At 41.1% G+C, this 14,148-nt stretch overlaps 1 protein-coding gene across 1 annotated transcript; it reads left to right on the top strand.

Moving 5' to 3' along the window:
- The first annotated feature begins 148 nt into the window (after positions 1-148).
- Positions 149-13,785, top strand: dpys (dihydropyrimidinase). Its single transcript, XM_037075366.1, has 9 exons — positions 149-553; positions 3,237-3,395; positions 3,543-3,722; positions 5,507-5,696; positions 6,004-6,160; positions 6,403-6,544; positions 7,597-7,739; positions 11,877-12,084; positions 13,105-13,785. Exons 1-9 carry the CDS (start codon positions 302-304, stop codon positions 13,162-13,164), a joined length of 1,491 nt encoding a protein of 496 aa, XP_036931261.1. The 5' UTR covers positions 149-301; the 3' UTR covers positions 13,165-13,785.
- Positions 13,786-14,148: the final 363 nt, after the last annotated feature.

The following is a 14,148-nucleotide window of genomic DNA, read 5'->3' on the forward strand; positions in this document are numbered from 1 at the left end:
TTCTTCAAGCATGCAGTCACATCAAATAAATACAATCACTCACACTGAAAACACTCCAACCAATCAGTGAAATCACTGCGCGCTGTAAATGATTGCTCACAGGGTGGACACCGGAGGACAGGGGCGGTGACTGAACCATGACCCCCTTTATCTGTGTTACCACCGCGGCCACAGACATCCGTATCTCACATGCACTTTGGAGCTGACCTCCGTGAGTTAGTGAACACGGACGCACTCTGCGGTCACTTGTGCTTTCTTTGCAGTAAGTCCTCAAACTCTCTCTCGGCGGCGCACAGCAGGCATGGCAGAGACCGGCCGGATCCTCATAAAAGGCGGCAAAGTCGTGAACGAAGACTGCTCCGTGGTCGCTGACGTCTACATTGAAGATGGTATAATCATTGAGGTCGGACAGAACCTGCAGATCCCCTCGGGAGTGCGGGTCATTGACGCCACCGACAAACTGGTGATGCCGGGCGGCATCGACACGCACACGCACATGGAGCTGGCGTTCATGGGCACCAAGAGTGTGGACGACTTCCACATCGGCACCAAGGTGAAGAAGACACCTTAAACTCACCGCAGCACACAGAAAGCCGCGAGCCTCTGACGCGTTCAAGTGCGCCAAGTTAGACACAGGCGAACAGAACAGTAACGGAAGTGAAGTCATGCCTCCACAGTAAGACAGAGTAATGTAGTCATCACCTTCAAATCTACATTTTATTGTATTATTTAATTTCATGGAAAGTAAGTCTTCTTTATTATGAGTTACAAAAGCCTTGTAAGATTAGTAACAGTGGTGCAATGTTCTCTCATAAGCATCATATTGTGACACACCAGACAGTGGAAGTACCCAAATCTTTCAATGTCTTTTAAAAGTGCAGGGCCACTGTTCAGACCAGTAACATTCCTGACTCCAAAATAAGGCCTAAAGTAGCGTACCAAGAGTAACAGTAATCATTATGCACAATGCCCCATTTCAGGTCATGTATGTCATATATGTGATTGGATTATAATTATTAACGCATTTATGTGTTTGTGACTTCAATTATTATTTTATAGCTTCTAAAGCTTTAACATTACATTATAATGTACATTGTATGTTGAAATTTCTTATTGTCAGTCTGAATCTGAAAATTACCAAGCAGCTGAAGAAATCAAACACGTCGTCTCATCTGAATGGAAGAGCAGTGTGAAGCAGAAGAACACAGAAATGCAAAAGTACAAGTACCTCAACATGTGCCTAGATACTTTCTACCCACTCACTCATCGAGAAAATGAACTTAGGTTCCCAAGAGTCTGCTGCATGTCCAGTTCCCTGTCAATGGTTAAAAAACGTATGTGTGACACTTACTGATGCACAGGTGGAGGATTAGTTGATGCTATTTGCGAATCTCTTTATTGAACTGTTATTATTGTTTATTTCTAAGCAGCAAACAACAATATGTAGTCGTACAAATTCTGGTGTTTTATTTTGAAGGCTGTGACCAGAAGTGTCTTTTAACTTAACTGACTTATCCGAATCAGAGGCAGAATTTCTTTATTGTCCCACACATGGGGACATTTGTTTGCCACAGCAGCCAAGGGAAAGTTATATTACAATGAATAATAATAATAGTAAAAAATAAACAATAGAATAAAAAGTTAAGACTAGACTATTACATGCATGCATATAAACATAATATTGTAAAATATGAACATGTCATTACAAGCAGTGAGGCAGTGTATTGTTACTTAAAAATGATAAATATGGGTATTAAAAATGTGTCCAGATAGTGCAAACCAAAAATGAGAAATGAGTTGTGTGTAGTTTGTATTGCACAGTGAGGTCTACTTGCAGCAGTGCTGGTTGAAAAGACTGACTTACATTGACAGCAAAGGACACAGTGTACACATTATCTGGAGAGTGTGGGAATATTTTTGAACAAAGAATCTCACTCTAACCCGTTGCTTTACCACAGAGTTAGTCAGTCACCCTCATGTTTTTTCAATATTTTGTCCACTTCTTGCGCGGCACAGTTTTGCAGGCAGCCATACAAGTGAGTTTGAATAATTCAAATACCAATTAGCAGCCTGTGTCAGCTTTGTTAGAAGTATGACAATCACAAGTTTTATAATTGAGGTGTCAGGGTGAAGTGAAGCAGCACCCAGAGGAACAGACAGGCCAAAGAGCCGCTGTCTGAATGCATTGGTCACAACACTGCGAAATGCTGTGATGTGGTGAAGTGGAACCCTTGTAGCAGTCCCAGCATATTCTGACCAGTGATGACCAAACAACACCAGAAACTGCAGCCACAAAGGTGACAGCAAGTGGATAAGGGGGGATGAAGGCAATGTATCCAGTATATTGGCAAAATTACCAAAATGCACCCCCGTCAACCTGTCACACACACACACACACACACACACACACCTCCATTCACTTGTGGCAGAGATGGTGCATTGGCAAAGGGGAGTTACTTTAATAGACAATTTGTTGTTCCTGTTATTTTGTCCACCACAACGAACTGTGTTATGCTGTCGGTCAGTGGTTCTCAAATGTTTCAGGCCAAGAACCCCAGCCTGATAAGATTATAGTTTAATTACAAAAAGCGTATAAAACCCATGACCGAAGTAGTCATAAATGATAGCTGATAAGTTTGCAAGTTATTTCTGTCCTTTTCACCGATGTGAATCTGATCCGGGGTCAGCGTTACACAATGGCCGTGACTGCCTGGCTGCACTCACTGATGTGTAGGTCCACAAAACAAATAATTGCCTGGTTGAGACCAGTACTGAGTCATCCATCTCACACTGTGCTGATAAAGGTGCTACAGGTTACTGCAATATGTTACATAACATAAAGGATCATAAATGAACATGAGAACAATTGTGTACTCTGAACTGTTCTGGAAAATCATTATTTTTTCATCCTGCTGACAGTCATTTACTTTCATCCAGTACAAACCTGCAGCACACAATTCTTTACCATAGAGAAATGTTCTCAAACATCTCATCACTGATAGAAAGTTGTATAATTTAAATAATATTGATGATTTAATTAAGAAATACTTACTATACTTACTAAAGCTTTTGTAGGCCTTCCTCTAAGCATCCACATACAGTAAATATCCCACAGGAATCAATCAGTTCTTTTTTTTCAGATTATTTAAGATATCACATTCTAAACATCAGTGGATTGTCAACATTTGGAAGTTAATGTTTACCTCGCAACCACATGATTGTGTGTGTTCCATCAGGCCGCTGTAGCGGGAGGGACCACGATGATCCTGGACTTTGTCATCCCCCAAAAAGGAAAATCTCTCCTGGAGGCCTACGACTGTTGGCGTAAGACTGCTGACACCAAGGTTTGCTGCGACTACTCGCTGCATGTCGCCGTCACGTGGTGGAGTGACAAGGTGAATGAGGCCATCGATGTTTATGAATACAGGAAAAGTGTTACATTACAAGTGTGTTGTGTTTTCATGTGTTGTAGGCACCAATTTCTCATAACCCCTTCATCAAGGTTACTCAGAGCTATTCCTCCATGTGTTTGTCTTGTCCAGGTCAAAGAGGAGATGCAGACACTGACCAAAGAGAAGGGAGTCAATTCCTTCAAGATGTTTATGGCGTATAAAGATGTGTTCATGCTGCAGGACTCTGAGCTTTATGCTGCCTTCTCACAGTGTAAGGAGGTCGGAGCTATAGCTCAGGTGCATGCTGAGAATGGAGACCTGATTGCAGAGGTTAGTATGAGCAACTGTGATAACCTACTTGTTACCTAAAGAGAATTATTAATGGAAATAGGAGTTACATGTATTGAAGAGCTGCTTTGATGTGTGTGGGTTTTTTTTCTCCAATTTTTGTTAATAACATTAAGTGGAGAATTAACAGATATTCTATAATACAACAACGTTCACATTCATCTATGGTCTTACATAGTACCGATACCAACAATGCTCATATCTGAACTAAATCAGTCCCGATCATCAAATAAGTGGAGAGGCAGCAAATAATGACCATGTGTAAACACACCACAGTCCAGAAACAGTTATGGGTTAATGATTCAGCATGTTGGAAGCTTTGTGTTTTTAAATGAATGATCTGCGTCCTGTCACAGAGGAGCAGACATTGTGGCAGTCACTGAGATGGAAAGGTGTGTAGTGTTCGCTTATAGCAATGACAGAATAGCATTCTGAAATGTATTCATTTCTGAAAATTCTGCATCCAAGTCCATTAAGACTGTCTGTAGCAGCAATGAGAATAACTGTTTAGCAAAGCTATGTCGTGAGATACCAAAAGCAACAAGCCTTTGAACTGAAGAATTAGTACGGGTATAATTTCCCCTGAGTTAGCTTCATATGTCAAATAACCAAAGACACCAGTGTGATTATTGACATTGATAAACATATAAATAAAATACCTGTTTCATGCAGATAGGTGCTGTCAATGACCTTTGTATTAACATAATTATTTACACATGTTTAAATCTGCTCTGACAAAGAAAAATTATTTCTCATACATGTGTTTTTCTATCTTCAATGCAAATTTTGTCAACGGTCATGACAACAGTTCACCACTAGGGAGCAGCAAACGCCAAAAATGTGAAACAGGTGGGACTCTGGCAGTGGGGGAGTGCATGATAAATGCAGACATTCACCACACACACCAGTGAGTTAAAGGTGTAATAAACATATATTTGTATTGCAATCCCAAATGTTCAGTTTGAGATCATTCAGGCTCTCAGATCAAAAAAACATAGGTAACTGTAAAATCAGGTAGACACCTCAGGACGGCTCACATTGTTTCATTCGAATTGCTCAAGATGATTTTGAACTAAAGACATGTTCCAGAAGTCCTCCACTGAAAATGATGCATGCATTCTGTTCAGAGACCTCAGGTGTAAAATATGGTCAAATACAATAGATTTCAATAAACTCTGTATTTGATTGCCAAAGGGCACACTGACAGACCGGGGGAATGAAACCTTCTGATAACAAGAACTGGCTAACTGGCTCTATCCCCTAGCCACAGCTGACTGCAAAGGAACAGTTCACCCAAAAATGGAAATTCAGTCGTTATCTACTCACCATGGTACACAAAACATTTCTGGAACTTCACAGAAAAAAACAACATAGCAGCATTCTCCTATAACCAAAAAGTCAAAAGACAAAAAGTCTCCAGAGGCCCCAAGATCCCAGACTGATTTGAAAAAGATTTTATTCGCACATTTTTTGAAGATAAAATCTTCACTGTAGCTGCTAAGCTAAATGTGTGCAGCCATCTGAAGTGGGAGCACAAGCTCAACCGCAAAAACATTTGATTGTGCAGTTATTTTCACACCAGGGTTGCTGTAATTTAAAGCACTTTGTCCATGTTTCCATGTGCTCCTTGCAGTAAATTCAGTATTAGCTGTATTAGTTATCGTCTGATCCCATTCTGCTTGGACTGATACTGCTGTTGTTTTTTTCCCCATCTCCTTTAATCATCATTCTGCCTTGTTGTCCTCTTTCCTACTGGGACCCATCAGGGGGCTAAGAAGATGCTGTCTATGGGCATCACGGGGCCAGAGGGCCATGAGATGTGTCGGCCAGAGGAGGTGGAGGCAGAGGCCACCCAGCGGGCCATCACCATCGCCCACGCTGTCAACTGCCCGCTGTATGTGGTCCATGTCATGAGCAAGTCTGCGGCCAAGGTGGTGTCTAATGCACGCAGAGATGGTGAGTGTGGGCTTACTGCCACCTGCTGTTGGAATAGGGCAAGGTTGTGAGATGATGGCCCTGCATGGCCATTATGATACAATATCAATCCTTTTGTTTTAAATAATTCGATGATTCCACTCGATGTCTCATCTTGTCAATGTGGAAAGGCCTCTGAAACACTGCTAAATATTGCTACCCAAGGTTCACTTTCAGAGCTTATCCTGAAGATTCAGCAGCAGGCTGCTCAGCATCATCTGACATCAGAAAACGTGAAAGGAAATTTATGACAACTTCAATTTAGTTCATGCGTATTTTCCCTCTGTAGGCCGTGTGGTGTTTGGGGAGCCCATTGCAGCTGGACTGGGCACCGACGGTACTCACTACTGGCACAATGAGTGGGCCCATGCTGCCTCGTTTGTCATGGGACCCCCCCTCAGACCTGACCCCAGCACCCCTGGGTACCTCATGGACCTACTGGCCAAGTAAGTGGAACTGGAAGTGTAACAACCAATAATGTCCAAGCAATGATTCATTACAGATTATTTAAAAAAAAGTGTAATGGAAGGGCCAGCGAGATTTATATTTTTATTTATAAGTGTGCTTTTTGATTTCAGACTTTTGTTTTGGGGCATAGAAGGTTGACAGAGCAACCTTTATTTGTTTATTCCAGTATCTGCTCTGTCATTCAACTATATTTATTTTTTTTATCCATCACACGTGCCAGTGATGATCTCAGCGTGACGGGGACGGACAACTGCACCTTTTCTTTGTGCCAGAAGGCTCTCGGGAAGGACAACTTCACCCAGATCCCCAACGGAGTGAACGGAGTGGAGGACAGGATGTCCGTCATCTGGGAGAAAGGAGTGGTACGTCCTGATAAAATGAATTCAGTTGATCGGAAGTTATTCGGCAGTGACACTTAAGTCTGAAAGAGGGGAGGTGTGAGCTGCAAACAGCAGCTGTTATGGAGCTTCTTGTCATTATCCATTTAACCACATAGTTTGCAGTGATGATGTAGTGGGCAGAATGACGACGAGGCAAATTAGACTGTGCTTTCTTTTTTATTAAAAGACTCTATTTGCACATAATTTACTTCAGTAATATCTCTTACTATGGTGCATAGTCAAGGCTGACTCATCGTGTCTGGAGCCAAATTATTGGTGGATATGCATCATTCAGCAACATTATCACTTAAAAGGGGCCCCTATGATTATATCATATGGATCTGTCACAACCTGGAGCCCTGCATATGCCTCTAGAATGGCCAGGGGTCCATTGTACATTTCTTAATCTGTTCAATTCAATTCAAATGACTTTACTGACATAACAAAAAACTGTATTTATTGCCAAACCAAGCATTCAGGCATTTAAAAAGGTAAATATTAATTTAAAAAACATGCCATAGCAAGTAGCTGCAGATGAGCATACTGAAGTAATAATTCATAATAATTATATAATAACCTATAAAGATAAAGATTAATCTCTCATGGGCCAAACACATTCATACAATCAGTGGCACGCTAATCGACACAGTGTACACTCTTGTAAATGTATAAACTCTAATTATTCTACCCTTTTCATATTCATTTTGGTAGAAAGTAAGTATTTCTGCTTTTCTACGACACAAACAGAAAAGGCAGTAAACTCTGGGAGCTGCAGTTTGCTGCAGAGAGCAGACGTAGCATTTTCTCACCGTTGTTGTAAAGACAGTGTTTCAGCCCGGCGGCCCCAAGGCCACTGGAAAGATTTAGCACATGCAACAGTGCTTACACATCACACATTAGATGGTTCCTTGGCAGAAATTAGTTTCCTGCTGCACAGTTAAGCACTGACCTTTGGTCTGCTAATTCTGTATTTTGTTGTCATCTACTGTGGCCCCTTACTCACAGCAGCTGCTTTGTGCATTTCCTCCCCTCAGCACAGCGGCAAAATGGACGAGAATCGATTTGTAGCTGTCACGAGCAGCAACGCAGCAAAAATCTTCAACTTCTACCCGCAAAAAGGCCGTATCGCCAGGAACTCAGATGCTGATGTGGTTATATGGGACCCCAAGATGACAAGGTGAAGACCCAGCTGCAGCCATTCAGCAGCATGGGGGGAAAGATTTTGAAACAGGGAAGGAAAAGAGTGCTCTTTGACTCTGTGTGTGTCTACAAAACATTTTCTTAGTATTGAGTTAAAGGAAAATTTCACCCCAAAATTTTATTTCAGTTATTTCATCTACCAACACGAATGGAAGGTTTGATGAGGTTTCATACTCCATGAAATGTTTCTGGAGCGTCACAGTAAAAAGGTCTTGCAGCATTCTTCTAAACAACCAAAGCAGATGGAGACTGTTTTAAGATGAAACCGCTAACTTGCATGCTGAGCTGGTGCACCTGCTTCGCCATGTGTCAGTGGTGTAAATAATATTTTGTGGGTTTTTTTCAGCAATTTCCCATGTACTACAGTTGTTTAGGAGAATTCTTCAATGCTGGTTTTACTCTGAGACTGCAGAAATCTTTTGTGGACTACGAAACCTCACCCTCTGCGCAGGGATGAGTAGATAAAGACTTTCTTTTCATTTTTGAGTGAACTTTTCCCTTGAACATTTCTGCCATTGCTATCAGCAGCTTCAACTGCAGGTGGTGCTGCTGAAACACTGGGCAAACTTGAAAGCACGTCTTCAGGGTGTCAGTATTCAGGCGAATAAGATAAGGTTCATAAAGTTCTGCAGTAAAGCAAACAGGGTATAGATACAGGGAGCTAAAAAGAGAAGTGTTGCACCTTTCATCTTGTGCCACACACACACACACACACACACACACACACACACACACACACACACACACACACACACACACACACACACACACACACACACACACACACTCTCTCTCTCTCTCTAGTGTGTAAGCTGATTACGTCTGTGCACTATCCAGAAGTCAGAGTCTGTCATCATTTATCTACAGCTGCAAATTAAAGCATAACACTATTTACATATGAATCACATTCATCAGACCTTAAAAAAGACTGCTGGAGTGATTAATCTTTTCACCATGTTTGGTTATTTTTTAGGAAGTTATATAAGCTAGATGCACGCAGCATCAGTGGGACAATGCTGATGGGTCATGGTGAGGATCTTAAAGATGACGAATATTTCACGTAGGAGCTAAACCAATTTTCATAGAGCAGAACATGGAGTATGAAGGCTATTTTCAGTAAATGGTTCAGATGTATATAAAAACTGATCATGTGATTGCTTATTTCTGTTTACTCATAATCCTGAGAAAGTCCCAGATATGAAATAGAGAACAATCTGATGTTCTGTGCACAGATGCAGGCACAGAGGACAGTTTGCATTCCAGTAGCTTGCGTACTGTAGCACACACGGCTTATGTAACCCCAGAGTTGCACAGCACTGTTCTGTTTGCTGGAGAATCTGGGCTGAGCCCCTCAGGGCAGTCACTAACTGCTGATGTGAATTGGAGAAGAACACATTACACTCCAGTGTAATTTGCTGTAAATTAATTCACTGGTAACATCAGAAAGGCTTGTGTGAGACCTCTCACTTCTCACCGTGGAGGGGGTTTACAGTATTCGGATGCTCTCGGGCCTGTCACCCTCGGACATCACCTGTTTGTTTCACTGTTTGTGTCTGTGTTTTGTCTTTACCATGTGTGCATGTGTGGCCATGGTTATAATGCCTTTCAAGCATGAGAGCGCTTCATGTTTGATTGCCGCAGCCGTGAATTCATCTGTGAAACAGTGTAATTAATTGCCCCCAGTGCAAGTGTCACTTCATAACATCCGGGACCGGGGGCCACAAACAGTTGCGTAACCAGAAACGCCTTGGAAGCTCGGTCAATTGCCTTGTGTCTCATAATTAGGCCACTTATAATGAGGACACATCTAGTTTTTGTCAGTGCACGCTAGGCATGGTGTCTGGCTTCACAAAAGCAACAGGAAATGAACAGGAAGTGTGTACATGTGAGTGGAGGGAGAGCGCCTGGCAACAAAAAGAAAAATACAGTCAGTGTGTTTCAAGGATCTGACTGAGTCAGACTTATTAAGTCTTTTTTACATAATCAAGATATGATTCATTTGTTAGACATTATCAATCAGTACTGTGCATGGAGTGATTATTTTACTATGAAGTGTTTTAACTGACAATTTTAATTTTTTCCATTTACCCTCATGAGAACGTGCTAGAAATTGCATCAACATACTACTGCTTGTGCTACTACCTAATGTAATGCTGGGAGTACATGTGTTCTCTACTTGGAGGTCTAGTGTGCAAGATTTAGTGATATTTAGGGGCCGATAATACTACTACTACTACTACTACTAATAATAATATTATTATTAATAATAATAATAATAATAATAATAATAATAATAATAATAATAATAATAATAATAATAATAGACTGAAACTAAGAATTGTTGGAATTGTTGGCCTTTTTTTTATCTACAAAGATACTGAGTCTTCTTCCACTGAGTCCACCATGTTGCAACACCTTGTTTCCACTATAGCCCAGGGTCTTTCTCACTTTTCATAAATAAGACATCTTTTTGATTGGGCACTGTAGAGGAGGGTTGAGATGCTGAGGTGAGGGCTGTTCAGTTGGTTGCAATCTGCAACCGCACAGCTAGATGCCAGGTCCTGCACACTGGTCCTTTTAAAGTAACTTTATATAGAAATTGGCATTTTGTGCAATTTGGTGCTCCCCACAGTGTCTCAGTGCAACACCACTGCAACTTTTGCCTTGAAGGACGCATGTATGTAACACAGTGATCCTCCCCTCTCACTGAAGTTACATAGTTCAAGAACAAGGGACAGAGACACCACTCACCCTGTTTGCAACACACTGTACCATCATCATGACTTTGGTCTTTTATGTGAAAGAGGTTGTTTGTAGTGTGGAACCCACAGATAGTCATTACCTAACTCTGCACTAAATTCATTTGTTGTGCCTTTTTATTTGATTATTTTGGTTTTAAAGTCCAGTACTTTGAAGTTTTGGTTCACTCTCATTGCTTTTACTGACGTTTCTGACCAGTGCGTGCACTGTATATTACCTGCCCAGCACCCACTTGTAGACGAACAAAGTCAGCAACAAGCTGATTAATGCTTTGCACCAGCTTGCAGCTGAAAAGCCAAATCCCTGTTTTGAGTAGGTGGTGGTCACGAAAACCTGGTCTAAAAGGAGAGTAGCTATATCCAAATAAATGCTAATGTTGCTCTGTATCTGCTGGATGAGTCTAACTATTTGCTAACAAGATCATTTACTGAAATGGTGTCATAAATCAGTGTTGTGCTCACAGCTTTTTCCTTTGCTGCCAAGAATCTGTTGCCACAAGTTAAAGCCAAAGTAATGATGAGGAGGTCAGCGTAAGAATAGAATGTGACGAAGGTTTACTTTAAGTGGCTTTTAGACGAGAACAGTGCTCTATAAATGCAAGTCCATTTTTGGTTGGTGGTTGAGAAGATACTGTAAGTACTGTGTGAGCAAAGTTTTACAGTTTCCTGAAGGTGGGGTTAACTATATTGTGTGGTAGCTAGTTCACTATGCGTTTTGCAAGCTCGTCATATGTCTTGTATGTTCAAGCTTAAAATGCAAGATAACGTCAAACTATAGTTATCAGACAGATGTAGTAAAAAGCACAATATTTCCCTGTGAAATGTCGTGGAATAGATGTTTATGTAGCATGAAAATACTCAAATGGAGCAAAAATACCTCAAAACAGTATTTGGCTTCACTGGTTACATGAGATCGAGGAGTGTTGAAGGATACGTTTTGCATGTTGAGTGCTTTTAGGTAAATTCCTCATCATCAAAGTATTTTAATCATTTTTGCAGATTAACTGTATTTCAGCTCTGCTAAATTTGTTTGGGTCCCTGTCCTGTGCCTCTTCATCAAAGCACATTCTTATGCAACATCCTACTCCAGCTTTTTGAGAAATGAGAGCGTCACATGAGAAACAATTGTAAATAAAACATGATATTATATTGCTTATTGCTGCAAAGTAAGTCAGCTGCAGTAATGCAATGCTTCTGTGTGAGTGCATCTTGGCCTGATTCAATCAGTTTCAGAATTTACGCAGAAGGTCTACGTTCTCTGCGTTGAGAATGCATGCAGAGATTACCACACTCTGTTCTTCAGCAGTAGTCGATCACTGTTTGCAAACCTTACTTTGCATCTCTGGTCTTTATAGGAAGATCTCAGCCAAAACCCACCACCAGGCTGTGGACTACAACATCTTCGAGGGCATGGAGTGCCACGGCGTCCCTGTCGTCACCATCTCCAGAGGAAAAGTGGTCTATGAGAAAGGGCAGCTGACAGTGACTCCAGGACACGGCAAATTCATCCACAGAAAACCCTTCTCTGAGTTTGTTTACAAGCGAATCAGGCAAAGGGAGCAGGTCAGTCAAGCTCCACTGGTGTCATCACAAGAACAAACACCTCAGTTAGTAAAACGATTCATAAAAGAAAACACCAAACACTCGTATCCGTTAACCGTGTCCTCCAAGTCTGCTACTGAAATCACTCCTCGTTTGACACTTGTTTTGCTTTTAGCCATTTTATTTGAGTGACAAAATTCAACTGTGATTTTTTTTGAGGGGGAAAAATCCAATGAAACAATATGATTTGTCAATAGAATGTGTAATACTTAAGTACTTAAGTATTTATCATAGTGGCTGGTCTATATTTTTATACTGCAAATGGATGAGATGACTTTCTGTAATGTGAAATGACCTCACCTGACTCCAGATTTCCTCTCAGCTCTACAGAGCATTTAAGCCTCTTTCAGCATGTTGTCTTGGTTCTCTCTCATCACTGTAATAGGATCATTTTCAGCCCCAACAGATGTTTGTAGTGAAATAGCTCTTAAAGCTCATTGTACACTCCCCATCCAATCCCAAACATCAGACAGACACTGTAAACGAGCTGGTGAAGATAATGGAGCATGTAGCACATCATTTCCTCAGGAGGTGGTGGAGACCAAAAACAGAGCTCGAAGTGAAAAGTGGACAGGGTTAACTTTTCCAACGTATGTATTATTTCAGTAATTTTCCCGAGTCACAAATTATACAAATGAGTACAGTCTTTGAGCTAACCTAAACTTACAGCTTGATTCTTGCGTCATATTTACAGTACAGACATGACAGTGGAATCAAACATCCCGTTTCACTCTATTTCATATAATTTGAAGAGAATTCTGAAAGTATCAATGATGGAGATTTCAACACAGCCATATCCTAAATATAGCAGGTGTTAAATGTATTTACTGATGATATTGATTCATCATTTCTTGTTCATGAGGCACCTATCCTGAAATTCAGATTCATGTTGTTTGTTGAATTTAGCGCAGCTTGATCCTGGTGAGGTACTGCACACAAAGGTCACTAAACCTTTGCTTCTGCTTTGTATTTTGCCTGCAGGTGGGGAAACCGACAGCTGTGATCAGAAAGCCCTATGAAGGCAAAGTCATATCTTTGTGAACAACCGACTGAGAACATGAAAGGCACTTTGAATCTCCAGCTGTGCATCTCCAGTAAAAACCAGGAGCTACCAAAACAGCTGAATGACACTAATAAAGCTACTCTGAGCGGTTTCTACGTTTTTAACATGTGACTGCAGTAATGGCGGTTGTGTTGGTCTTTCGGTCAACGCTGATCAACACCTAGGTCAATGTTCTGTTGGCAGATAATACTACCTATGTGATATTTGTTGAACTGTGTGAGGTTTCCAGGTCAGTTCTGCTCAGTGCAAAGGTCATTAGAAGCCACTGTGCTGCCGAAAATTACATCTGTTCCAACATACATTATGCAATCAAGCAATTCGCTGTCAGCCATAAACAATTAAGACTTATTCATTTCATGGTTATAAATGGTCAAATAAAATTGTTTCATGGATTAAAAAAAAAAAAAAAGTGTTATGATTGTAAAAGAGACCCTGTCCTCACATTTGTATTTGTGCATATTATTGTTTCAATTTGCTAGAAAAATCATTTTTTTAAAACTGGCTTCAGTTGTGGATGTGCCTGATCCGTCTCTTACTGAGCATTTTTTTTTTTTTTTTCACCCGTTTAATCATTAAATGTTTGTTGCCACTGGTAACAAGACTGATGTTTCTCACCCAAAAGCATCCTTCCCTTTGAAGAAAACGTTCATTAAAATGCACTGACACGCGTGAAAGTATTAAGATTTACTTTGTTGACCCAGATTGACTCTTAATTTGCATATTCAGCAGGGCGGCACATTATCATATGCGCTTCATCTATGCCCATGTATGGGCTGCATTCCTTCTTTGCCGTGGAAAAAAGGTCTGCGGCTGTCATCGAGCATCATGTGACAGCTTCCTATTGGGCTGGCACGCTGGCGTGGTATTATGCCACGGGGCTAGTTGAGACATAATGTGAGCTTATCAGGTTGCCATACGGGTCAGTGGCGGCGTGTGAGTCACATAAGGCCCGCTCACCCTTG

The sequence above is a fragment of the Acanthopagrus latus genome, chromosome 17 (assembly GCF_904848185.1).
Source record: "Acanthopagrus latus isolate v.2019 chromosome 17, fAcaLat1.1, whole genome shotgun sequence".
In the NCBI taxonomy this organism is placed as follows: domain Eukaryota; kingdom Metazoa; phylum Chordata; class Actinopteri; order Spariformes; family Sparidae; genus Acanthopagrus; species Acanthopagrus latus.

What these genes read in the sequence shown, in the direction of transcription:
- dpys (XM_037075366.1), top strand. Translation starts at nt 302, where the DNA reads ATGGCAGAGACCGGCCGGATCCTCATAAAAGGCGGCAAAGTCGTGAAC. An exon ending in ATGGAGACCTGATTGCAGAG is followed by an intron (nt 3,723 to 5,506) that starts GTTAGTATGAGC and finishes GGGACCCATCAG; the next exon opens with GGGGCTAAGAAGATGCTGTC. An exon ending in CTCATGGACCTACTGGCCAA is followed by an intron (nt 6,161 to 6,402) that starts GTAAGTGGAACT and finishes CACACGTGCCAG; the next exon opens with TGATGATCTCAGCGTGACGG.